This window comes from Monodelphis domestica, chromosome 2, assembly GCF_027887165.1.
Source record: "Monodelphis domestica isolate mMonDom1 chromosome 2, mMonDom1.pri, whole genome shotgun sequence".
Classification (NCBI taxonomy): domain Eukaryota; kingdom Metazoa; phylum Chordata; class Mammalia; order Didelphimorphia; family Didelphidae; genus Monodelphis; species Monodelphis domestica.
Genome location: NC_077228.1, coordinates 327,316,142 through 327,340,786, shown reverse-complemented (window position 1 = coordinate 327,340,786; position 24,645 = coordinate 327,316,142). Strand labels below are relative to the sequence as shown.

The following is a 24,645-nucleotide window of genomic DNA, read 5'->3' as shown; positions in this document are numbered from 1 at the left end:
ACTCAAAAGATATAATCTTACCAGAGAAGGTGAGAACTAAAGTGTGGATAGTCCCGGAGAAAATCTAATCAAGAAACATCTACTGTCATTGGTAGATGTGAAAATTTAGGGGAGGTGACATAAGAGAAAATTTCTTTAAAAGGAGGCTAGAAAAGTCAGTTCAGGCAATTTGAGTTGAGTTGAGTTCAGGACTGAAACTCAGCCTGGAGGATCTCTCTCATACAGCTTCCTGGAGATGGTCTTGTGGTAAGTGATAAAACTGACTCTCTTTCCCTTGAGCTCAGGGACTACTGCCTGGCTCAGCCTGAGCCGGAGCAGTTTAAATTAACTCTTCTCTCTCTCTCTCTCTCTCTCTCTCTCTCTCTCTCTCTCTCTCTCTCTCTCTCTCTCTCTTTTCCTTAATTCCTTCTCTCTATATTAATTTAATCACCATAATTTCCAGCTGACTTGGGTATTTTATTATTTGGGAATTTTCCCTGGTGACCAAATTAAATAGATTTTAAGTCACAACGCTAAAATTATCCTTACAATCTGCAAATAGTGATAGCTTGGTCTCCTCATTGCCTGTTTTAATGCCTTCAATTTCTTTTTCTTCTCTAATTGCTACAGCTAGTATTTCTAATAAAATGTTAAATAATAGAGGTGATAATGGGTAAATATTTATTTCCTAATATCATCCTTACAACATCTAGATCCTATCTTAGCTGAGACCTGCAGATAAGAGAAATGAACCATTCAGATGTGAGAAAAATTTAGTTTTGCAGTTAGAACCTCTTATGTTGAATTTACCTCCCACAGGTGCCTGAAAAAACAGGGAGTCCTCCCCCTCCATTTTTTTATCTAAAATATTTTACTTTTCCAATTATATGCAATAACAATTTTCCATATAAGCTTTCCAAAATTATAAGATCTCAATTCTCTCCCTTCCTCCCCCCTTTCAGATATAGTAAGAAATTTGATCTGGATTATACATTATCATGCAAAACATACTTTCATTTTGATCATTATAAAAAAGAATGCTCATATAAAACCAAAAATGCCAAAATAAAAGCATAAATTAACATGGAAAGTAGTATGTTTTGATCTCCATCTGAGTCCAACAGTTCGTAGCATTTTTGTCATAAGTCCTTTAGAATTGTCCCAGATCACTATATTGCTTAGAGTAGCTAAGCTTTTCAGAGCTGATCACCATACAATATTGCTGTTGCCGTCTACAGTGTTTTCTTGTTTCTGTTTATTTCACTTAACATCACTTCATATAAATCTTCCCATCTTTTTCTAAAATCATCCTGCTCATCATTTCTTATAGCAAAATAATATTTCATCATCAACATATATCACAATTTATTCAGTCATTTACCCTTGTATATTGTGTGTCTAATCTATTCTATTAATCTATTGTTCTATTTTTTAGCCAGTACCAGACTGTTTTGATGATTACTGCTTTATAGTATAGTTTGAGATCTGTCACCTTCCTTAACAATTTTTTTCATTAATTCCATTGAAATTCTTCACCTTTTATTCTTTCAGATAAACTTTATTATTTTTTTTCTAGTTATGTAAAATAATTATTTGGTAGTTTGTTTGGTATGGCATTGCATAAGTAAATTGATTTGGGTTGAATTGTCATTTTTATTATAGTAGCTCAGCCTACCCATAAGTAATTATTTTTTCCCAGTTGTTTTGAACTGACTTAATTTGTGTGAAGTGTTTTGTAATTGTATTCTTATAGTTCCTGTTTTTGTCTTTTCAAGTAGATTTTCAGGTATTTTATGGTGTCTATATTTATTTTAAATGGAATTTATCTATCTCTTGCCAAACTTTGTTGTCAATATATAGAAATATCAACTTATGTGGGTTTATTTTGTTTCCTTGAACTTTGCTAAAATTACTATTTCAACTAGTTTTTGTTTGATTCTCTAGGATTCTCTAAATATACCATTATATCATCTCTAAAGAGTTAAGGTTTAGTTTCTTCATTGCCCATTTAAGTTTCTTCAGTTTCTTTTTATTCTTTTATTGTTAAAGCTAGCATTTCTAGTACAATATTAAATCATAGAGCTGATGATGGGCATCCTTGCTTCACTCCTGATCTTATTGGGAATGCTTTTAACTTAACCTCATTACAGATAACACTTGCTAAAGGTTTTAGGTAGATACTACTTATCACTTTAGGAAATGATCCATTTATTCTTATGTTTTCTAGATTTTTGTTAGTTTTGTTATTAATATGTTAATTATGGTGATAATTTTTCTAATATTAAAGCAGCCTTACATTCCTGGTAAAAATCCTACCTGATCATAGTGATTGATTCTTGTGATCTATTGCTGTAATCTACTTGTTAGTATTTTATTTAAAATTTTTGAATCTATATTCATTAATGAAACTCACGTATACTTTTCTTTTTCTGTTTTTGCTTTTCTTGGCTTAGGTATCAGCACCATATTTGTTTTATAAAAATAATTCATTGGGGCTTCTTCTTTGTCTGGTTTCCCAAAGAGTTTATGTAGTATTGGGATTAATAGCTCTTTAAATGTTTTGTAGAATTCATTTGTGAATCTATCTGGCCCTGGAGACTTTTTTTAGGGAGTTCATTGATGGTTTGTTCAATTTCATTTTCTGAGATGGGATTATTAAAGTATTCTATTTCCTCTTTTGATAGTCTGGACAATTTATATTTTTGTAAATTTTCAACCATTTTAGTTAGATTTTCAGATTTATTGACATATAATTGGGAAACATAGCTCCTACTGGTTGCTTTTTATTTCCTCCTAATTGGTGATGAATTCATCCTTTTTATTTTTGATATTTAAAATTTTTTTCCTTCCTTTCTTAATCAAATTAACTAATGCTGTATCTATTTTATTTGCTTCCCCCCATAAAACAACTCAATTTATTAGTTCAATGATTTTCTTACATTCAATTTTATTACGATCTCCTTTGATTTTTAGGATTTCCAATTTAGTCTTTAATTGAGGATTTTTCATTTCTTCTTGTTCTAGTTTTTTAGTTGTATGACCAATTCATTGATCTACTTTTCCTCTATTTTATCAATGTAAGTGTTTAGAGATATAGACTTTTCTGCAAGTACTGCTTTTGTCCATAAATTTGATGTGTTCTGTCCTCATTGTCATTATTCTTAACGATATTATTATTATTTGCCTTCCTTCTGCCTTACATAATGCCTTAGAATCAAATACTGTGTATTGGTTCTAAGGCAGAAGAGTGGTAAGGGCTAGGCAATGGGGATTAAGTGACTTGCCCAGGATCACACAACTAGGAAGTGTCTGAGGCCATATTTGAACCTAGGACCTCCTGTCTCTAGGCCTGGTTCTCAATCCACTGACTCATCTAGCTGCCCCTTCTTAATGATATTATGGATTGTTTCTATAATTTTTTTCTTTGACCCACCCTTATTTTAGAATTAGATTATTTAGTTTTAATTTTTTAAATTTTTGTCTTTCCATGAACCCTTATTGATTATAATTTTTGTTGCATTATTATCTCAAAAGGGTACAGTTTTTATTTTTGCTTTTTTTTGCATTTGGTTGTGAAGCTTATATGCCCTAATATACAGTCAATTTTTGTATATATGTCATATATTGCTGAAAAAAGGTATATTTCTTTGTATTCCCATTCAATTTTCTCCCAAGACTTATTAGTTCTAACTTTTCTAAAATTTCATTCACTTTCTTTACTTCTTTCTTGTTTACTTTTTGTTTTGATTTAATTAGATTTGAAAGGGGGAAGTTGAGGTCCCTCACTAATATAGTTTTACTGTCTGTTCCCTCCTAAAATTCATTCAATTTCTCCTTTAAAAATTTGGAGGCTATACCATTTGGGTCATATATGTTTAGTATTGATATTACTTCATTGTCTATGGTAACTTTTATCAAAATGTAATTTCCTTTGTAAAATGGAGATTTTGAACCCTAGACTTCAATCTCCAGAAGTCTTTGGTATTTCCCAGAATTCCCTATAATCTCACCTGAGTCTCTACCTGGGCAAGATCACAATTAGTATTTAACTGGCAGTAACACCTACTTTGCTCTCTTCCATTGCAATGATGTAGTAGGTAAGCTTTGAATGGGCTAATCAGCCCTGGGCATGTGGTTTCTTATTTTGTATTTTCTTTATTCCTTGATTTCTAATGATCCTTAATAAGCCTCACAAAATATAATATTTTTATCACTAGAGACTAATTTAATTTTTACAGTTTTGGCAACCACAAGACTTGGACGAGAACTTCTCAATTTTTTTTTTTAAAGGTAGCCTAGATAATTTTTTTTAAGCCATGTTTCTCCTGCCAAGGCTTTTAAGTCCCCCTTGCAAAGCTCTCTTGATGTACTTGCTCCTGCTGCCTGTTCCTGCCTTCATTCATCTGCTCAGAACTTGCTTGACCCAGATTGCTATCCTGGTCCTGCCCCTCCCTGGCCCAGCCCCAGCTGATCTCCAGGCTCCAAGCCCGATCGCCCCAGGCCAGCCCCAGGACCCAGGTTGCTGGCAGTTGTCCTTGTGTCCTTGGAATCACAAATCACCTATAAAAACTGGGGTGTTCTAGCCTCCAAGTGGTAGGGGAACATGGGGGGGGGGGTTGGGGGAGAAGGATAAGGAAGAGACTTTTCCAAACAGGAAGTTACAAGTATGGCGTATTCTATGAGAGAGCAGTGCATTTCCTATTTCAAAGGATATTTTTTGAGTGCACTAATACTTTTATTTATCTTACCTGAGATTCAGGGGAGAAATTCATCTCCCTGCAACTCTTTGCCATCTGGACCTGCCCGATTTGAGATTCCAAAAATCCATCCTCGCTATGGGAGACAAAAGAAATCTAAATGGATAAAACAAACAAACAAAAAACCCAAGGAACTTTAAAGAGACTGGAGGTTATATTTTTAAGATTTTTCAGACTCCAATGTTTTATAAAAAATCCGTATTTTATTGCAGTTAGCTGATTGTTTTGTTTAAGATTTAATTTTGTTGGTTTTAAGCTCATATATTAATGTATTCAATAATATTCTGTTACACTGAATCATTTTAATGTATTGGGTTTTAACTACTGTTATATTCTGTTGCTTTTCCCCTATAACTATACTAAACAAATATTATTGAATAAGCCCATATATAAAAACAGTCTTTTTTCTATTTTGACTTTGTAAATTGTCACATAGAGGATGGATGGACTTCATAAAAACTGGTTAAATTTGTATAACAACCTTTGGAAAACTTAATGAGCTAAATATCTCAAACTGAGTTTAAGGGGGTTTTAGACATGATTTTTAGATTTTTTTTCAACAACTCTGATCATTTTGCCTGCCTCGAATACAGTGGTTCTTAACCTTTCTAATGCTGTGACCCTGCAATACAGTTCCTCATGTTGTGGTGACCCCAAACCAAAAAATTATTTTGGTGGCTTCTTCAAAACTGTAATTTTGCTACAGTTATGATTTGGAATGTAAATACCTTATATGCAATGTGTATTCTCAATCCTACAAATCAAACATAATTTAAACATAGTGATTATTCACAAAAACAATATTTAATTCTATGTTGAGAAATATTAATCCAGCAGGAAGCAGCCTGACCACTGGGGTGGGAGGTAAGTCCTGCATGGGAGGGGGTCTGCAGATGCTGCCTTCTTCTTTCTGTTGTCTCCCTCCAGCTCGAGCTGAGGCTTCACTTTGCTGGGGTTACTCAGCTCCGTTATCCTCTTCTGGAGTTATGTGCTCTAGGACTCGTTCTTAACCCCTCCGGAGCCAGCCCCTGGGTGCTCTCTCTGGGTCTCTGTTTGAGTCTGGTCTCCAGGCAACAGGGTAAATCAATCGCCCCTCATAGGGGGAGGGCTACTGATAGGTAACTAATATTATGACAATGTGTGGGCAGCAGGATCCCCGTTCTTTCCGAGATCTTGCTGTAAAATAGCATGATTTCTCAGCGGCTAAAGCCATCGGAAATATGTATTTTCTGATGGCTTTAGGCGACCCCTGTGTTTTGGTCGTTTGACCCCTGCCAAGGTCGCTACCCACAGGTTGAGAACTGTTGCTCTAACAGGAGGTAAGGTCCATTTTAGTAGCTGAAGTGAAATACAATTTTAATCCCTGCCTCTCACATTTATAAAAATGTGAATGGATGGGACAGTCTCATACCAAAGGAGCTGGGAAGTTAATCCCAGGGCATGGTACCCCTGGATGGCTCCTAAAAAGAAGAGCATCTCTCATTTATAACTCTTCAGCTCACTTTACCCTTTCACCAGAATGATATCTAGATTTCTTGATGATGTTCTAGACCCAAATAAGTTTTACTTTGTTTAAAAATATATTTGCCAAGGTTTAAAGATTTGCTACATCTGTAAAAATTGTGACAAATATCTATCATTTCATAGTCTTCTTTAAATGTCATACAGTAGACTTATGTTAAATATGATAGTGGATTTGTTTGCTATTGTAATTAATTGGGCTATTGAGAATTTTGGGGATATTGATACCTTTTGAATTTGCATTACATTTAATACTGTTCCTCATAAAAAACTGTTACTTTGTGAAATTCATTTGCTTGTACTCACAGTGGATCATGGCCAGGTATAAAGAGGAAATGGATCTCATTTTTGTGAGAAAACCTTGTATTCTCTATTTCCTTAGCTGACACAGTGTGTCAATGATTATAAGCTATATTTTTGAATTTTAAAACTTTTATTATTATATTTTTCTTGCATGTGCAATATACTATTTCAATTTTTTATTTTTTCTTTCCTTTTTATATGTGAAGCACATGTCACCAGTATGGAGATTTTCTTTAACTTTTTTGATTTTACAGTAAAATAAATTTAAAATATGTTTGCTATAATTTCAATGCATGCCCCAAAGCTTGAGACTATAAAAATGTCACTGATAATTTAAAAAAATTATGGGACTTTGTTTACTGATTCTGTCTGATTCTAGGATGAGAGAATACAAAAGAGCCATTGCACAGTGCCAATAGAGCACAAGGTCAAAGAGACCAACCAATCCCAATAGGGTTAATGAAAATTTTGAGCCATGACAAAAGGACTTGAACCTAGTGTGAGACTCGAGGTTGAGACACTTGAAATATGTTAAGATGTAAGCCTTCCTTGTATCTACACTGTTCATGAAAATACTTACGGACAAGTACCAAAATTTGGCTCCTACCTGGCTTCTAAAATCTAGTCCCTATTCTGTCTTTTATAATGTGGCAACTTTCTGTAGTCCTAGCTACTGATTGGGTAAATGCTCAATTGCTTACATCATTTTAATTGGGCCCTGATTCAAGGACCTGTTATAGATTTATTTTTCCTTTGCTTAGAATTTTTACACATAAGACTTTGATAGTCTATATTTCATCCAGAAATTATCTTTTTTATTTGGATTTTTTAATGTTTTTATTTCTCTTGACAATTGATTCCTATATCCCATAACTCAGCCATGCATCCCTGAGTGATCCCTGTGTTTTTCAATCACACTTTTCGGGGGGGGGGGAATGTATAATTGTTATTATTTTAAATTGCAAAGTTTAAATTCTTTTTGAGAGCAATTTTAAGTTAAGAAACTTGCTACCTCTCCAAATCCAGAAACTGAACTGTCTGGAGAAGACACCATGAAGATGCCTCCACAGACCAAAAGCTGCATGAGAAGATCCAGAGTGAACTTTGGGTTGTAGTGATTTGAACTGTGTGGGGTCTGAATGCATTTGTTTTGTATGCATACTCTTATGCCAAAGGGGACTGCCCCCTAACTGGCTTTTTGTCAATGCACCTAGCAATCTTTGGTTTTGTTCTCTTTCCCTCTTATCCTCAAATTATTGTAATTTCAAAGTTGGTATGTTTATAAGACCCATCAGAGAGACTAGTCTTCCTCGGGCCTCAGGGGAATATAAAATGGAGATTTTGAACCCTAGACTTCAATCCCCAGAAGTCTTTGGTATTTCCCAGAATTCCCTATAATCTCACCTGAGTCTCTACCTGGGCGAGATCACAATGAGTATTCAACTGGCAGTAACACCTACTTTTCTCTCTTCCATTGCAATGATGTAATAAGTAAGCTTTGAATGGGCTAAACAGCCCATTTGTATTTTCTTTATTCCTTGATTTCTAATAATCCTTAATAAACCTCTTAAAATATAATATTATTACTAGATACTAAATTTAATTGTTACACCTTTCTTATATCTTTTAATTAGAGCAATTTTTGCCTTATCTTTGTCTGAGATCATGATTGCTACTCCTATTTTTTTTTTAACTTTAGCTGAAGTATAATACATTTTCCTCCAACCCCTTATATTCTTACATTTGTTATCAGTGGGTCTCCCTTTCTGAAAAGTGTTTCTTATAAACAACATACTCTGCTATCAGCATCCCTTTATGGGTGAGTACATCCCATTCTCATTCAGAGTTATAACTGTGTATTCCCTTCCATCTTATTCCCCCCTTTTGATATTGCTCTTTCCTTCTCCTCTCACTCTGTCCTTGAGAAAAGTTTTGCTTTTAATCATGTCCTCACCCTCCTTCCCCATCTCTTTTATTATCCCTTATCCATTGTCTTATTCCCTTAATACTTTTCTATAGGATAAGATATGATTCTATGCCCAAATGAGTATGGTTATTAATTGTTCCCTGGGCCAATTCCTCTGAGAGTAGAGTTGAGGTATTGCTCACCACCATATTCATCTTCTTCTCCATTATAATAGTTTCCCCCCCACATCTTTAGGTGAGATAATTTACTCCATCCTACATTTCCCTTCCCTTTTCTCTCATGGAATCCTCTTTTCCACCCTCTAATTTTTTTTTAACATCATATCATCCTTATAAACTTGGTTCTCTGTTCTCAGTCTATGTATATTCCTTCTAACTACTCTAGTAATGATAAAACATTTTAAAAGTCAAAACTATCATCTTTCCATATAGGAATATAAAGAGTTTGACCTTATTTAATCCTTTAAATTTCCTCTTTCTTGTTTACCTTTTTATGCTTCTCTTGAGTCTTGTATTTGAGCATCATATTTTTTGTTTAGGTCTGGTCTTTTCATTAGGAATGCTTGGAAATCTTCTATTTTGTTGAAAATTTGCCCCTAAAAGAATATACATGATTTTGCTGGGTAGGTGATTCTGGATCGTAAACTGAATTCTTTTTGCCTTCCATAATATCACATTCCAAGTCTTCTGAGCCTTTAAAATAAAAGCTGCTATGTCCTATATATTCTGACTGTGGCTCCATGACATTTGAAGTGTTTCTGGCTGCTTGCAATATTTTCTCCTTGGCTTGGGAGCTCTTGAATTTCCTGGGAGTTTTTATTTGGGGATTTATTTTAGGAGGAAATTGGTGGATTCTTTCAATTCCTATTTCACTCTCTTGTTCGAGAACATAAAGGCAATTTTCTTTGATGATTTCTTGTAATATGATGTCTAGAATTTTTTTTTGATCAGGAATTTCATTTAGTCCAATAATTCTTAAATTGTCTCTCCTGTATGTTTTCTATGTCGGTTGTTTTTTCATTGACATATTTTATATTTTCTTTTTTCCATTCTTTTGATTTTGTTTTATTGTTTCTTAATGTCTCATAAAGTCATTAGATTCTAATTTTTGTCCAATTTTAATTTTTAAAATATTATTTTCTTCCATTTCCTTTTGAATCTCTCTTTTTTTTCCATTTGGTCAATTCTCCTTTTTAACAATTTATTTTCTTCATTGGATTATTGTACTTTTTTTTAATTGGACCAATTCTGCCTTTTTAAAGTATTATTTTCTTCTTGCATCACTTTCATTCCTCTTCACAACTTTTCCTTTGCCTCTCTTACTTGGTTTTTTAAATCCTTTTACATTTTGCTTTGAATTTTTGCATGTAATTGTTTTGATCTCACTATTCCCTCCAGAGTTTTCCCCTTACTCTTTGTTTCCATAAAAATTTCTATTGTTATGGGTTTTTTTTGATGTTTGCTCATTTTCTCAGCCCTTTTGATTTTCACTTTTACATAAAAAGTAGACTCTGTTCTCAGGGTAGAGAAAGCACTCTTAGACTTCAGTTTTTCCTTGATGAACAGTTTTCCCCTGCTGAGGGGCTATCTTTGGAAAATGAGGGTTCGTGAGAAATGAGTCAACTATGATAGCCTGAGGGATGTCTTCTCTTTTGATTGATGTTGAAGATACCTCAGAGCAGGTAAGCACAGATCCCCCCTAAGAGACAAGCCTCCCCCTAGACCAAGGTTGCCCAGCAGGGGTTCAATGAGGACCATTTATAGTTGAATGGCTATCCTTTCAGTCCCTCTATATTCCCCTGAAATGATAGTTCTCCTTATTTGACTGAGTTTATTTAAATAAAGATGAATTTAATAACAAGTTTGGGTTGGGAAGATATCAGGGAAGAGGGAATTGGGATTTCCCTAGATTGGGTTTGAGTCTCTCTCAGCTTTTGAGCTGATACCAGGTCTCGCAGGTTGGTGGAGCATTTCTTTTATTCCTGTCTAAGCTAATCCATGCTAGTTTTCTCAAGTTCAAAGTCTTTAGCAGTAGACAGCAAGAGGAAGAAAAGGTTCAGACCTTCAGAGCTCAGTGGATCTGTCTCTTTGGGCTAATGCCCCTAAAGACCAGCCTTCCATTTCAGACTGCTCCCTTTAAATCCTTTTGTTTGATGACATGATCACAGATATTCAGGTAGATCACACAGTTGGGAAAATCAGGAATAGAGGTACTTTTATCCAGAGACAGGGAGAGAGGCTCCTTCCAGTCTGAGGGTCAGGGAAGAGAGAGCCACGAGAGCAAATGCCACTCACCACGTCACCCCTCCCTCCACCAACTGTCATCGCTATTCATCAGTTTCACTCTAACCTTCCAACTGCTGTTTGCTCCACCTCAGTGGCAAAAAGTCTAGAGCTTGATTCAGCTTTCCCTTCCACATCAATCATGTTCCATCGAACCATGTGATCAATCATATGTGTTTCTTCTGTGCTTCTACTTCCACAATTTTTTCTCTGGATATGGATAGTGTTCTTTCTCATAAGTCCCTCATAATCGTCCTGGGTCATTGCATTGCTGCTAGGAAAGAAGTCTATTACATTTGATTGTACCACAGTGTATTGGTCTCTGTGTATAATGTTCTCCTGGTTCTGCACCCCTCATTCTGAATCAATTCCTGGAGGTCATTCTAGTTCACATAGAATTCCTCCAGTTCATTATTCCTTTGAGCACAATAGTATTCTATCACTAACAGATACCACAATTTATTCAGTCATTCTCTGATCAGAGGGCATCCCCACATTTTCCATTTTTTTTTTGCTACCACAAAGAGTGTGGGTATAAATATTTTTGTACAAGTCTTTTTCCTTATGATCTCTTTGGGGTATAAACTCAGCAGTGTTATGGCTGGATCAAAGGGAAAGCATTCTTTTAGTGCCCTTTGGGCAGAGTACCAAATTGCCATCCAGAATGGTTGGATCAATTTACAACTCCATCAGCAGTGTATTAATGTACCAATTTTGCCACATTCCCCCCCAACACTTATTACTTTCCTTTGCTACCATGTTAACCAATCTGCCAGGTCTGAGGTGGTACCTCAGAGTTGGTTTGATTTGCATTTCTCTAATTATAAGAGATTTAGAACACTTTTTCATGTGATTAGTGATAGTTTTGATTTCTTTATCTGAAAACTGCCTATTCATGTCCCTTATCCATTTATCATTTGGGGAATGGCTTGATTTTTTGTACAATTGATTTAGAATTATATATTTAAGAAATTAGACCTTTGTCAGAGGTTTTTGTTATAAAGATTTCCCCCCAATTTGTTGCTTCCCTTCTAATTTTGGTTGCATTAGTTTTGTTTGTACAAACCCTTTTAAATTTAATAAAATCAAAATTATTCATTTTACATTTCTATTTGTAGCTTGACCTTAAAATCTTTTCTTTCCCATAGATCTGACAGGTATAGTATTCTATGTTTGTCTTATTTATTTATAGTTTCTTACTTTATATTTAAGTCATTTACCCATTCTGAATTTATCTTGGTATAGGATATGAGATGTTGATCTATACCTAATCTTTCCCATACTATTTTCCAATTTTCCCTGCAGTTTTTGTCAAACAGTGGATTCTTGTCCCCAAAGCTGGGATCTTTGGATTTATCATATACTATTTTGCTGAGGACATTTACCCCAAGTCTATTACATTGATCCTCCCTTCTGTCTCTTAGCCAGTACCATATTGTTTTGATGACCACTGCTTTATAGTACAGTTCAAGATCTAGTACTGCTAGTTCTCCATCTCAGGAAGGATTTTCTAACAATTATAAATATCCAAAACTGGAACGAACTTCTTCTGTAGATAGTGGTTTCTTCTAGTATTGAAGGAGACGTTGGATAACTTAAATGACCACTTGACAGATTGGCTATTGAAGAAATTAATTTTCTAATACATGTTGGATTAGGTAGGCTAAGGAAATCCCTTACAGCTCAAGAATTCTGTGATGCTGTGATCTCAGCTCACCATGATATCTAAAAGGTACAATGATGATCCTGAATTGTCAGGAAACTATCACCTGATGGTTGGTGTACTCTGGTTAAGAATACCAGAAAAAAATCTGTCATTCATCTGCAAAAGTTTCCATTAGAAAGGGATTATATTTGAAAACTTTTGGCATATAAAAGGTTAAGTTTAAATTATCTTAAAAAATTTTCCTGCATAATTTCTTGCTATTTGTTGTATGGTCAAATCCTTTTTCTGCCTGTGTACAAGGGGAACCCTGTATCTGGAATGCTCTTTCCTTCTCACCTTTGCCTCTTGGAATCTGGTTCTTTTCATGGCCCAATTCCAGGACTACATCCTACAGAAGACCTTTCTTGCTCTTTCCCATTTTTAGTGCTCTCATTTTTTACCTTTCTGTAATTTTCATTGAGCCTTCTTTATATGATCTTTGCTTGTTGTTTGTATTTATTTATCTAGGCACATATTTTTCTTCAGCAGAGTCAGGGACTCTTTCATTTATGTCTTTTTATCCCTAGCACCTAGCATATAATACCTGGAATATAGTAGGTACTTTTAGAATTGAGTTGATTTAATTTATTTCCTAATGATGCTAGATAACTGAGATATTACCTTAATTGGCTTTATAATTGTTTTCTGGTAGTAAATTTAATTTTATAATTCAGTATTTATCCTCTTTGAAAAAAATAAACTGAGACTGCTCCTGAAGAGATGCTGTCTATTCTGTTATTTTCTCTGGCACAGATTATATATGATATCACCCATTGACTATATGAAAAGGAGGTCAACCTTTTCTGGTTGGGATTAAACTCAGATGATGGATGAAAATCTCTGTTTTTGTTTGAGGCTGCATAAGTCTTGCCAAACCTAATAAATTTCTTGTTCAAAATTTCCAACCAGGTTTTATTCATTTTTATTATTGCAGGGTCTTGAGTAATGAGACTAATAAAAATAAGGATACAAGACTGTGTGGTCAGACTGAGCTCCTTGAACTTCAGTTTGTGGTGTTGCTGGACCACCCTGTGGGATTCTTTGTTTCTTGTAGTTGACCGTAGTCCTCAGATGCCCATATTCTGTAGTGTTTTTTTTTTCCTTAAGAAAATATGATCTAAGCAGTATAACTAAGACAAGTGGGTTTGTGATGAATGATCTATAGAGTCCTTAGTGTGTAAATCCAATCATGTACATATACACTTTGCAATCCCAAGGAAAAATAGCAACTATATCAGAGTGAGATACTTCAATCAATCACTAAGCATTTATTAAACACCTACTATATAATAGGCAGGTATATGACTTAATGGATAGATCACTGAACCTGTAATCAGGAAGACGGGAGTTCAAATGTGGTCTGAGGCACATACAAACTGTGTGACCCCAGGCAAGTCATTAAACTTCTGTTTGCCTTAATCCCCAGGAGAAGGATATGGTAAATTCCTTCATCATCTTTGCCAAGAAAACTTCATGGACAAGATTGGTATGCTGTGGTCAATAGGGTCACAAAAAATTGAACACTACTGAACAACAACAACTGTGATAGGCACTGAGGCTATAAAGACAAAAACGAGATATATTTCTGCCTTCAAATAGTTTCCATTTTCTCAAGTACAAATATATACATAGATAAAATATAATTTGTTTGAAAATGTACTAGTACTAGAGGAATCAGGAAAGGAAAGATTATTTGAAATAAATTTTGAAGTCAATTAAGGATTCTGAGGCAAAAATGAAAGGAGGAAGTATAAGCTTATGGTGAATGTATAAAAATATCCAGATGGGAGATGGAATGTCTGGCATGAGGATAAACAAGAAGTCCAGGTTGGCTGGAATGTAGACTACAGAAAGGATAGTAATATGTCATGAGCTTGGAAAGGTAGGCTGCAGCCAAATTGTGAGGGCTTTAAATGCCAAAGAAGTTTGGATATGCTCCTACAGGTAATAGGGAAAGAAGTCGACTTAGCAGGATAGAACTACGCTTTAGTTAAACTACTCTGGAAGCTGGGTAGAAGATGGATTGATTAGAGTGGAGAGAGACTTGAAGTAGGGAGACCAGTGAGGAGGATATTGTAATAGGCATGGCAAGAGGTGAAGAGAGCTTGAAATAGGGTGGTAGTTAGTAGAGAGAAGGTGAAAGATGTAAAGAGATTTTTTGAAGGAAGAATTCACAGGATTTAGCAATGAATAGAATATGTAGGACAGCAGAGAGTGACAGAGTCAAGGATGACTGAATCAGTGAATCTAGGCATCTGGAAGAATTGTGGTTTCCTCAACAGACATGAAGAAATTGAATTATAGGGTAGGTTTGGGTGAAAAGATAATGGGTTCTGTTTTGGTCATGTTGAGTTTGAGATGTAAATAGATCATCCCAATTTTTAAATTTTTAGTAATTTCTTTTTATTACACATAGATATAATGTTTAATGTTTTCTCACTTATTGATTTTCAAATTCTTTCCTTCCCTTCTTTCTCTCTCCCTCTTTGAGAAAATAAACAATTTGATATAGGTTTTCCAAAATATCATGCAATACATATTTCTCTATTTGTCATATTATGGAAGAAGGCATATATCACTAAGAAAAAAAGAACTCAAAGAAAATAAAGTAGAAAAATGGTATGCTTCAATCTGTATTCAGAATCTGTCAGTTTTTTCTTTGAAAGTGGATAGCATTTTTTATCATGAGTCCTTTGGAGTTGTTTTAAATCATTGTGTTGCTGATAATAGCCAATTCATTTACAATTGATCATTGTGCAATATTTTTTCTTTAAAAATTTTCTAAAAAATTAATTAATTTAGAATGTTTTTTCATGGTTACATGATTCATGTTCTTTCCCTCACCTTCTCCCTCCCCCACCCCAGAGCCAATGAGCAATTCCACTGGGTTTTTACATGTATCATTGCTCAAAACTTATTTCTATATTATTATATTTACAGTAAAGTGATCATTTAAAGTCAGTATCCCCAATCATATCCCCATCGAACCATGCGATCAATCATATGTGTTTCTTCTGTATTTCTATTCCCACAGTTCTTTCTCTGGATGTGGATAGTGTTCTTTCTCATAAATCCTTCAGAATTGTCCTGGATCATTGCCTTGCTACCAGTAGAGAAGTCCATTACATTCAATTATGCCATAATGTATCAGTCTCTGTGTACAACGTTCTCCTGGTTCTGCTGCTTTCACTCTGTATCAGATCCTGGAGGTCTTTCCAGTTCACATGGAATTCCTCCAGTTCATTATTCCTTTTAGCACAATAGTATTCCATCACCAACAGATACCACAATTTGTTCAGCCATTCCCCAGTCAATGGACACCTCCCCCTCCATTTTCCAATTTTTTGCCACCACAAAGAGCGCGACTATAAATATTTTTGTACAAGTCTTTTCCCTTATTATCTCTTTGGAGTACAGACCCAGCATTGGTATAGCTGGGTCAAAGGGCAGGCAGTCATTTAAAGCCCTTTGGGCATAGTTCCGAATTGCCTTCCAGAATGGTTGGATCAATTCACAACTCCACCAGCATTGTATTAGTGTCCCAATAGCCTCATCCCCTCCAACATTTATTACTTTCTTTTGCTGTCATTTTAGCCAACTTGCTAGGTGTGAGGGGTACGTCAGAGTTGGTTTGATTTTCATTTCTCTAATTATGAGAGATTTAGAACACTTTTTAATGTGCTCATTGATAATTTTGACTTCTTTATCTGAAAACTGCCAATTCCCATTTATTGATTGGAGAATGGCTTGGTTTTTTTTGGAATGCATTATTGTTTTTACTGTGTACAACATTATCCTGGCTGGCTACATGGCTCTAATTGCCTATTAGTTGATAAAGAAGACCTGGAGTGGAGAAGACAGATTAAGGATCAACATAAAGATGAAAAAAAAAATTTCCAAGTTAATGAGAATGGAGGGAGAGAAGGACCAAGACAAAGTCGTGTGGGTTTGTTCAATTACCTAACCCAATTATTTAATGCCTCATTGGATGACATTAGCAAAGGAAAATGAGAAGTGGTTAGACAGGAGAATTGAGTGATATCATGAAGAGACAGTTGATAACAATGTCAAATGCTTTGGACACATCAAAAAAAAGATGGTGCCTGAACAAAGATTACAAGATTTGACAATAAAAAATCACTGGTAACATTGGAGAGAGACATTTCAGTTGAATGATGGGATCAGAAGGTGGACTGAGAACAGTTGACAGGTGAGAGGAGACAAAATAGAGTCAATAAGTAACTTTTTTTAGGAGTTTGACTGTGATAGGGTTGAACTTAGGGTTATAATTCGACATCACCATTCACCTTCAGTAGGACATGATCTTCAAGGTGCTTTTTCTAGTAGTGGTGATTAGTCAATTTTATAAATCTTTGTTCTTTCCCAGGGGAAAAAAAAACTGGGATGGTATTTTAAAGGTCTGTGTAGACAGATATTTTGACAAAAATTATCTTTATAATGGTTTTGCCATCTACTAGGTAGACCCAAACTTATTTGCAGTTTGGTTTCATATACTTTTGAAATTTTTCAGAGAAGGACAGACTGAGTTCCTTATATAGCATACTATGAATACCTCAGGTAGCATGCCATCTGTTAAGTAAGATGTTCTGTTTTATTTTTCTTTGCTTAGAAGCAACATTAAAGTTAGTTATTATCATAAAAAAGCAGTTCTAATGGAATTATGTGATTCATTTAAACCATCAAGAAAGAAAGAGAAAAAGAAAGAGTGAATGAAAGAAAGAAAGAAAGAAAGAGAGAAGAAAAAAGGAAGGAAGGAAGAAGAAAAACTCCTTGCCCTGAAGGGGCTAACATTCTATTGTAGGGAAATGATAAAAACACAGAAAAGTCAAAGCAAAATAAATTCCAGGCCATTTCAAGAGGGAGGTAAAAACAGTTGAGGAGCCCAGAAAAGGATTCATAAAAGAGGTGACTTGTGCTGAATCTTGAAGTCTGAGATGAGTTCCAAAAGACAAAAATGAGTAAAGAATGCATTCTAGGCATGCCAATTTCTTCCCTTAAGCATTTTGAGAATCATTTATTCCTTCTTCCTTTTCACTGGTTCCTTTCCATCTGCTTGTAGACATACTCAGTTTTCTCTAATCTTAAAAAAAGGCCTTCAGTTCAAATAAGTAATACATAGTAGAGCCCCCATATCTTTGGAGGATACTTTCTAAGACCTAGTGGATGACTGAAACGATGCATATAAGAAAACACCTGTTGACTCCATATATGACATAACATTCTTGTATATACATACTACAATAAAGTTTAATTGATAAATACACAGTAAGATATCAGCAATATTAAATATAGTAATAAAAAGTAAATTATACCTTATTATTCTGTACTATACTCTCTTTCTCAATATATGGGTGATCAAGGAGGGCTAGCACCTTTGATGAGAGGGCTTTACTGAACCCTTTACAGGACTGCTCACTTACCTTTGGAGTCCACTTGGTACTCAACTTCTCATATGGCTCTAAGAAGGTGCTGCATGTGCAGCAGTGACATGATGGTAAACCATCTAGGACTGAGGTTCCCTAAGAAGGGAAAACATCTAGAATTGTTAAAGTCAAGCAGTCTACCCCTAGAAGATCAACCTTCCTCATTTTTCTACACTATCCTTCCAAATCATACTGCTTTATGGGGAGTTCCAAGAGGACCACTTTATGGTAGAAGTAAATTACTATAATTAGTAAATTACTCTTTGATTTTTGGATCATTATTATGTCTGATGTGAATTTCAATTTTTTTCCCTGGAGTAGATATATTGTAAGAATTTAAATTAAGGTTGTATGCTAAATATGAGAATTCTAAAGTAATATTGTGGTTGCCGATTTAAAAATATTACAGCTTAAGTCAAAATGACTTTTTGCAGCTTTATTTACAAAGAGGTGGAAAGAGTTAACATGGAAAAATGTAGATAAAGAGACAAAATGTACTGCCTAATTACAAATACCCTAAATTTAATCCTAATGTCTCCAGACTGCAAATGCGAATCCCAAAATGAATCTCACCAGAATCCAAAGTCCTTACTAGGAAACTAAAATCTGAAGAGCCAGAATCTGCTGAGAATCTTCAGTGCACACAATGAGGGCAAGACCACCAAGAATCTCACCAGAACTCATGCTGAGGGGAGTGTCCCACCAAAGTGCCAATGAGCAGAGAGGGTCTCCTCACTAAAGAACCAAGGAAGCAATCACTCGACTCACCACCTCATAATCCAAGGAAAGAGTCTCCTCTTCCAGTCCACTTCACAGACAGAGAGTGAATCACTGAATACTTGAGCTGGCCTTTTTAAAACAGTTTTCTCCACAGTCACTTCCTGTCACTCCTCTACTTTTCAGGAACCAATTACAGCCTTTCAATTTCCCTAGCACTGCCAGAGGGGGGTGCCAGTGACCTTTGGAGGTGTGAACTTATTCTAGTAAGTGACTTGCAAACTCTCTTACTTAGTGTCAAGTAAGGATACTGTAAATTCTTGATTTGTTTAGCTAACAATAGACAAGGTGAGTTAATCCTATCTTCACAATATACAGGAACTGAGTAGAATGCTTCCCCTTCAAGCAGCCATCTTGACCAGAAGTGTCTTTTGCTGGTTCTTCATCTATATCAAGCATACTAATTCTGGATACGCCCCACCCACCCAAAACCCACCCCTCAAGGTCCCATCTTAAACTCTCTCCCTTTTTTATTCCATACTCTTTCAGTTGGTGATCCTATTAATCCCTAGTGGTTCAATAATTATCCTTACTTAGATATGAGTGACTATCCTTGCCCCATTGCCTGAGAGCCAAATTTTACATTTTAATTTACAAATCTTACATTGTACCTTTCCTCCCAGGATTTTTAGTATCACTTATGAGGAGGTTAGGGGGTTAAACAAATAAATATTTACTTCAAAAATATAGCAAGGACAAAAATACAAACATTTCCTTTCCCCCTCGAACACCTTAAGGACAAAATCCCTTTATGAAGCACCTAAGACTGCAGAAGGGAAAAGGATGAGGTTCACAGTTTAACTCATTTGTTATATAGTATAGTTCCATCGAGTTCCAAGTCCAAAGTTCCCCTGGGCTTAAATCCAGGGCTCTTGGTTTCTCAGCCTTACTTTCTGTCTTAGAATCCATACTGCGTATTGGTTCTAAGGCAGAAGGGCAGTAAGGGTTAGGCAATGGGGGTTAGTGACTTGCCCAGGGTCACACAGCTAGGAAGTGTATGAGGCCAGATTTGAACCTAGGACCTCTCTCTCTAGGCCTGGTCCTCAATCCACTGAGCCACCCAGTTGTCCTCCAGATAATTTCTAATGCTAAAGCCTAAATTCATTCATAATCAGGGGTAGTAATTATATATAAATTGCAATTTTGGTCATTCTCATCTAATGTTAGCTTTCATTAAAGTTATTATAAGCTATGGTATAAAAGACAATAGTAAAAAAAGAAAAAGTCAATGGTAGAGACAACTGTGATGCTAGTGATTTATTTGATCTTATTTGTTTGCCCTGTAATTTTGGGAATTATAGATGTGAATGAATCTGTGGAACAAGGAGACTTCCTTCATCTATATAGTCATGGGATTCTATTACTCATTTATTTAAGTAATGTGTCTTTCAGAGCTTGTGTTTTGCTGTAGTTGGCCCTAGGAAGGTCTGTTGCATTAGCAGGTTCCCTGGAGGACTGAATCCTAAGGGTAGTATGGCCATCTAGATAATGAAGTGTGACAGTCGCTTATAGATTATTACCATGCACCATTCTACAAGAGCATATCTCTGATAGGGTGCCACTGAGGGGTGTGTGTGTGTGTGTGTGTGTGTGTGTGCCTTCCTCTAAAGAATAAATACCAATGTGAAACATGGTTTTGCACATCTATAGTTCCTGTTTGTGGGGCAGTTAAGGCTGGTTAGATCACTTATGCTTAGAAGTTCTGAACTGTGGTAGGTCTAAGCCAACTGGATGTCAGTAATGTTTGTCACCAAAATGAAGACGTCTTGAATGGGTTGGAGGGGTGTGTGTGTGTGTGTGTGTGTGTGTGTGTGTGTGTGTGTGCGCGTGCGTATCAAACTCACAAAGGAGGGATGGACTGGTTCAGGTCAGAAATAGAGAAGTCAGAGTTCAAGTACAAATTAGTAGTGGAATCAGATTATGAGTAATCATTGTATTTTGAGTTTAGGAAATATAATCTCCTAAAAAAAAAAGAAAGAAATAAAATGGTACCCCAGGTAAGAAAAATCTGATAAAACATAATCTTGTCTCCTGGAAACATTATAATTAAGTTGGTGACATAAAATGGACCTGCATGAAACAGTTATGAATACAGTTATAAATAGTGCAGGGTAGTGCGTAATTAAATAGGGGTAAAGACCATGAATTCTGTAGGAATTTAGAAAACAGTGACATCAATGTGTACTAGAATGACTGGAAAAGGACTTGTGGAGGAAATGAAACTTGAGCTGACTTAAAGAGTGGATAGGATTACAGCAATCATAGGTATTTCAGGCAAAGGCAAACAACACGATCAAAGGTACAGAGATGGCAACTGGAACATTGAGGAGAATAGACTGGACAGAATTAAGAATTCATGATGTCTAGTGGTATTATGGAAGGTTAGATAGCCAGTTTGAGGTCAGGTTATGAAGAGTCTAGAATGCCAGGATGAAGAAAATTTAGATGAATCTCATGGATAATGAGAAGTCCTTAAAAGTTTTTGAGACAGGAATTGAAATGATGAAATTCATATTTTAGAGAAATTAGTCTGGCAGCAGTGTGTAGGATAGCTGGATAGGATAGAGACTGGAGGCTGGGAAAATTTTTCTCTCTGAGTTATACACAGCAGGCATTATTTCTGTATTCAAATTGTACATTTAATATGTGAAACAATTGTATGATAAATGTGTTCAGTATGGCAAGTATTTCTTCAATTCAGCCTTCCCTCCCACTATTTTGGCCCTGAAAACTGGTTTTATTTATTCTTCTCTGAAGTTTTCTGACAAAAAGTACATAATTTGGTAACAGACAGTAATTTCTGCCCTGAGATATAGTTTAGGAATTATTTTTGATGGGTTGGGAGTCTGATGAAATGTGGCAAACTGGTTGATAACCTCTTTGTGTAATCTTTAATTTTTTTCCTTGAGTCAAGTAAGGAAATATTGGGGGGGGGGCAGAGTTTTCTGTCTCTATTCAAAATAATTTTTAAAAATTTTTCTCAACTTTTTTTTCTTCTAAATTCTCTAGCCAAGTACAATGCCCAGAAACTTTTGGAAAGCAGTGGCCGTGGCTGTGGTAAGAGTTTCCATTCCATTATTTCTGTGATATTGCTATAAAAGTTTTTCATGCTTATGTTTCAGTATTGGCAAATGATTTATATTTATAATCTCCCTTTTTGCTCTGTTCTGAAGGTAGAAATTAGTAAGAGGAGTTAAATGTGAATATTTAACTAAAAAAAATAAAATTTATAAATATTAGGTAAAAGAAAAAAAACTAATGCATTTAAATTTTAGTCCTCAAATTAATGAGCCAAATATTTCACATTTCTCTCCAGAATATTTGACCTAATGCTACTCATCATTCTTTTGGAGTTAAGAGCACATCCTTCCATAGCTATTATGTTGTTGACCTAGAGTTACTTGAATTTTGATTTATATGAACTTCTGAGAACTTTTAGACTGCTTCATTGCCTTATTCACAGGCCTGAGGGAAAGTGTATGGATGGGAAGCAAATTTTCCATGGTATCTAGAATTTCTCTTTTAGTTAATAAAAGTGATTTATGATTGTTTGTTTTTACCATATCTTTGGTGACCGAATTTCATATCAAATTCATGAATCTTTGCATAATGTTAAGGAAGCTATATACCAACTATGCATAAAAATAGTTTTATTTTGTGTATTTCTCTGTTGATTCAATTTATAATATTAAAGAGATCACAAATCACAATGAAAATGTCAAGATGTAGAAATATTATTGCAACGGAAGCACTCAGAGTCATGACTAAGAATGCATAGCATCACAGAATTACCTTAGATCATATCTAGACTGGATTCATTTTATAAAAAAGAAATTTGATGAAGTTAATAACTTGGTCAGAGTTGCACAACTATTGAGTTGAAAATAAAAACAAGTAAACAAGTACTCAAAATGTGAATATCTTATCTTTTGTTAATGTATTTTGCATCAATATAGTTCTACATGTTTTCAATTATGTTGAATTTAACAAACATTTCTATGTACAAGTCATTTGCCAAGTACTAGGGATACAAAACCAAAGTGAATCATTCCTGACATCTAGCTTACATTTTACTGGAGAGGTATTATGCATTATAACATATAAACTATATTAAAAGAACACAATGTAATTTCAAGAGAGAGTGAGCATTAACTAGGGGCCTCAAAAGCACTTCATGTAAAAGGTGGCCCCTGAGTTGTTTTGAAGGAAACTGGAGATTCTAGAAGAAGAAAATTCTGAGGAAGGCATCACCATCTATGCAAATACATGGAGGCAGGAATTAGAATATCATGTATAGCTATAACTGAAATGGAAAATGAATGAATGAGAGCACTCCAAAATAACACGGAAAAGGAAGGTGGAAGCCAGGTTCTGCAGGATTTTAATGCCAATGTGAATATTTTTATTTTATACTGGAGGTGATAAATAATAAGTCAGTGAAGATTTTGAGAAGCTTAACTTCACCAAGTCTGTGCTTTAGGAAAATCAGTTTGACTGGGTTGAGGAGAACTTAGAGAAGGAAAAGATTGAAAGCAAGGGAACCAATTAGGGAACTATTATAATAGTCCAGGCAAGAGGATATGAGTTTGTTCTAGGGCAGAAACTGTGTGAATGGAGAATAGATATTGAATGTGAAAGGCTCTGTGGTAGTAAAATTGACAATACTTAACTTCTGCCCTTTTAAAGAGCCCCATCCTTAGATGAGGCATAAAATGGGAACATGAGGATATGTCCTGTTCAGAAGTATTCTCTGTTGTGATGAGGAAGATCTTGAAGAAGAATTTTCGGTGGAGGGTGAGATTCTCTTGTCTGTGGATGCCTTAGAATGTTACAGAGACTCTTTGAAGGGATATATAACCACTCAAAAGAATTTGACCTTGGGGGCAGCTGGGTGACTCAGTGGATTGAGAGTCAGGCCTAGAGATGGGAGATCCTAGGTTCAAATCTGGCCTCAGACACTTCCCAGCTGTGTGACCCTGGGCAAGTCACTTAACCCCCCTTGCCTAGCCCTTACCACTCTTCTGTCTTGGAGCCAATACACAGTATTGACTTCAAGACGGGTAAGGGTTTAAAAAAAAAAGAAAAAAAGAATTTGACCTTGTCATTCCCAAGAGAAAGAACTAATGAATTGGTAATATTCACTTCCCTGATCACAACATGCATTTGCGTGAGAGGAAAAAAAGGGAAAAAGGGAAAAAAAGACTTCTGGTTCTACATAGGGAGAAAAAAAAGGGGTGGGGGGGAGAAGAGGGTGTCGAGTCTGACTATAAAGTTATTTAATTTTAACTGGGAATATGGTAGTCCCTTCAATGGAAATAGAGGAATTTGGAAGAGGAGTGAATTTTTATGGAAATAATGTAAGGTCTACTTTAAAAAATTTCTTATTACAAAATAAAACAAGCATTTCCATATATATATATATATATATATACATATATATATATATATATAGTAGAATATAAAATGAAGTGATAGAGGAATGAATGTAGATAACCCTTTCTAGGAGTTGGGCTATGAAAGAGAAAACAACTATGGGATGATAACTTGAGATTAAGACAGGGGCAACTAAAGTTTTTTTTTTTTTCCATGAATAGGACCAACCTAGGAATGTTTGAAGAGACATTGAAGATGGGACAGAAAAGAAACTATTATAGAGATAATTTCCCAGGGGAGATAGTAGGGAATAATGTCAAGAGCACAAGGGAAGAAGTTGTGCTGGGCAAGAAGGGCCATCTCATCAGAGACTGGATAAATCACATTGTTGTAGTAGATAATTTTTAATCTCACTACGTATTTTTGTCAGTTTTGGTTGTTTTAGTAGTAATTTGTATACATATTTTTTTAGTCCCCTACAAGAATAGTCTCCATGGAAGCAAATATCCTATATTATGTATACTATGATTCTATTTTACCTCTTACCTATTGTCTAATTCAGTGCTTTTGCATGCAG

The 24,645-nt window shown here is 35.3% G+C and overlaps 1 protein-coding gene across 1 annotated transcript in view; it reads left to right on the top strand.

Moving 5' to 3' along the window:
- Positions 1 to 21,543: 21,543 nt before the first annotated feature.
- Positions 21,544 to 24,645, top strand: part of FILIP1 (filamin A interacting protein 1) — a 351,039-nt gene continuing 347,937 nt past the window's right edge. Inside the window, exons 1-2 of the mRNA XM_007484213.3 lie at positions 21,544 to 21,608; positions 21,705 to 21,752. Of these exons, the coding sequence (XP_007484275.1) occupies positions 21,714 to 21,752 (39 nt within the window). The 5' untranslated portion in view covers positions 21,544 to 21,608; positions 21,705 to 21,713. The remainder of the gene's footprint in view (positions 21,609 to 21,704; positions 21,753 to 24,645) is intronic.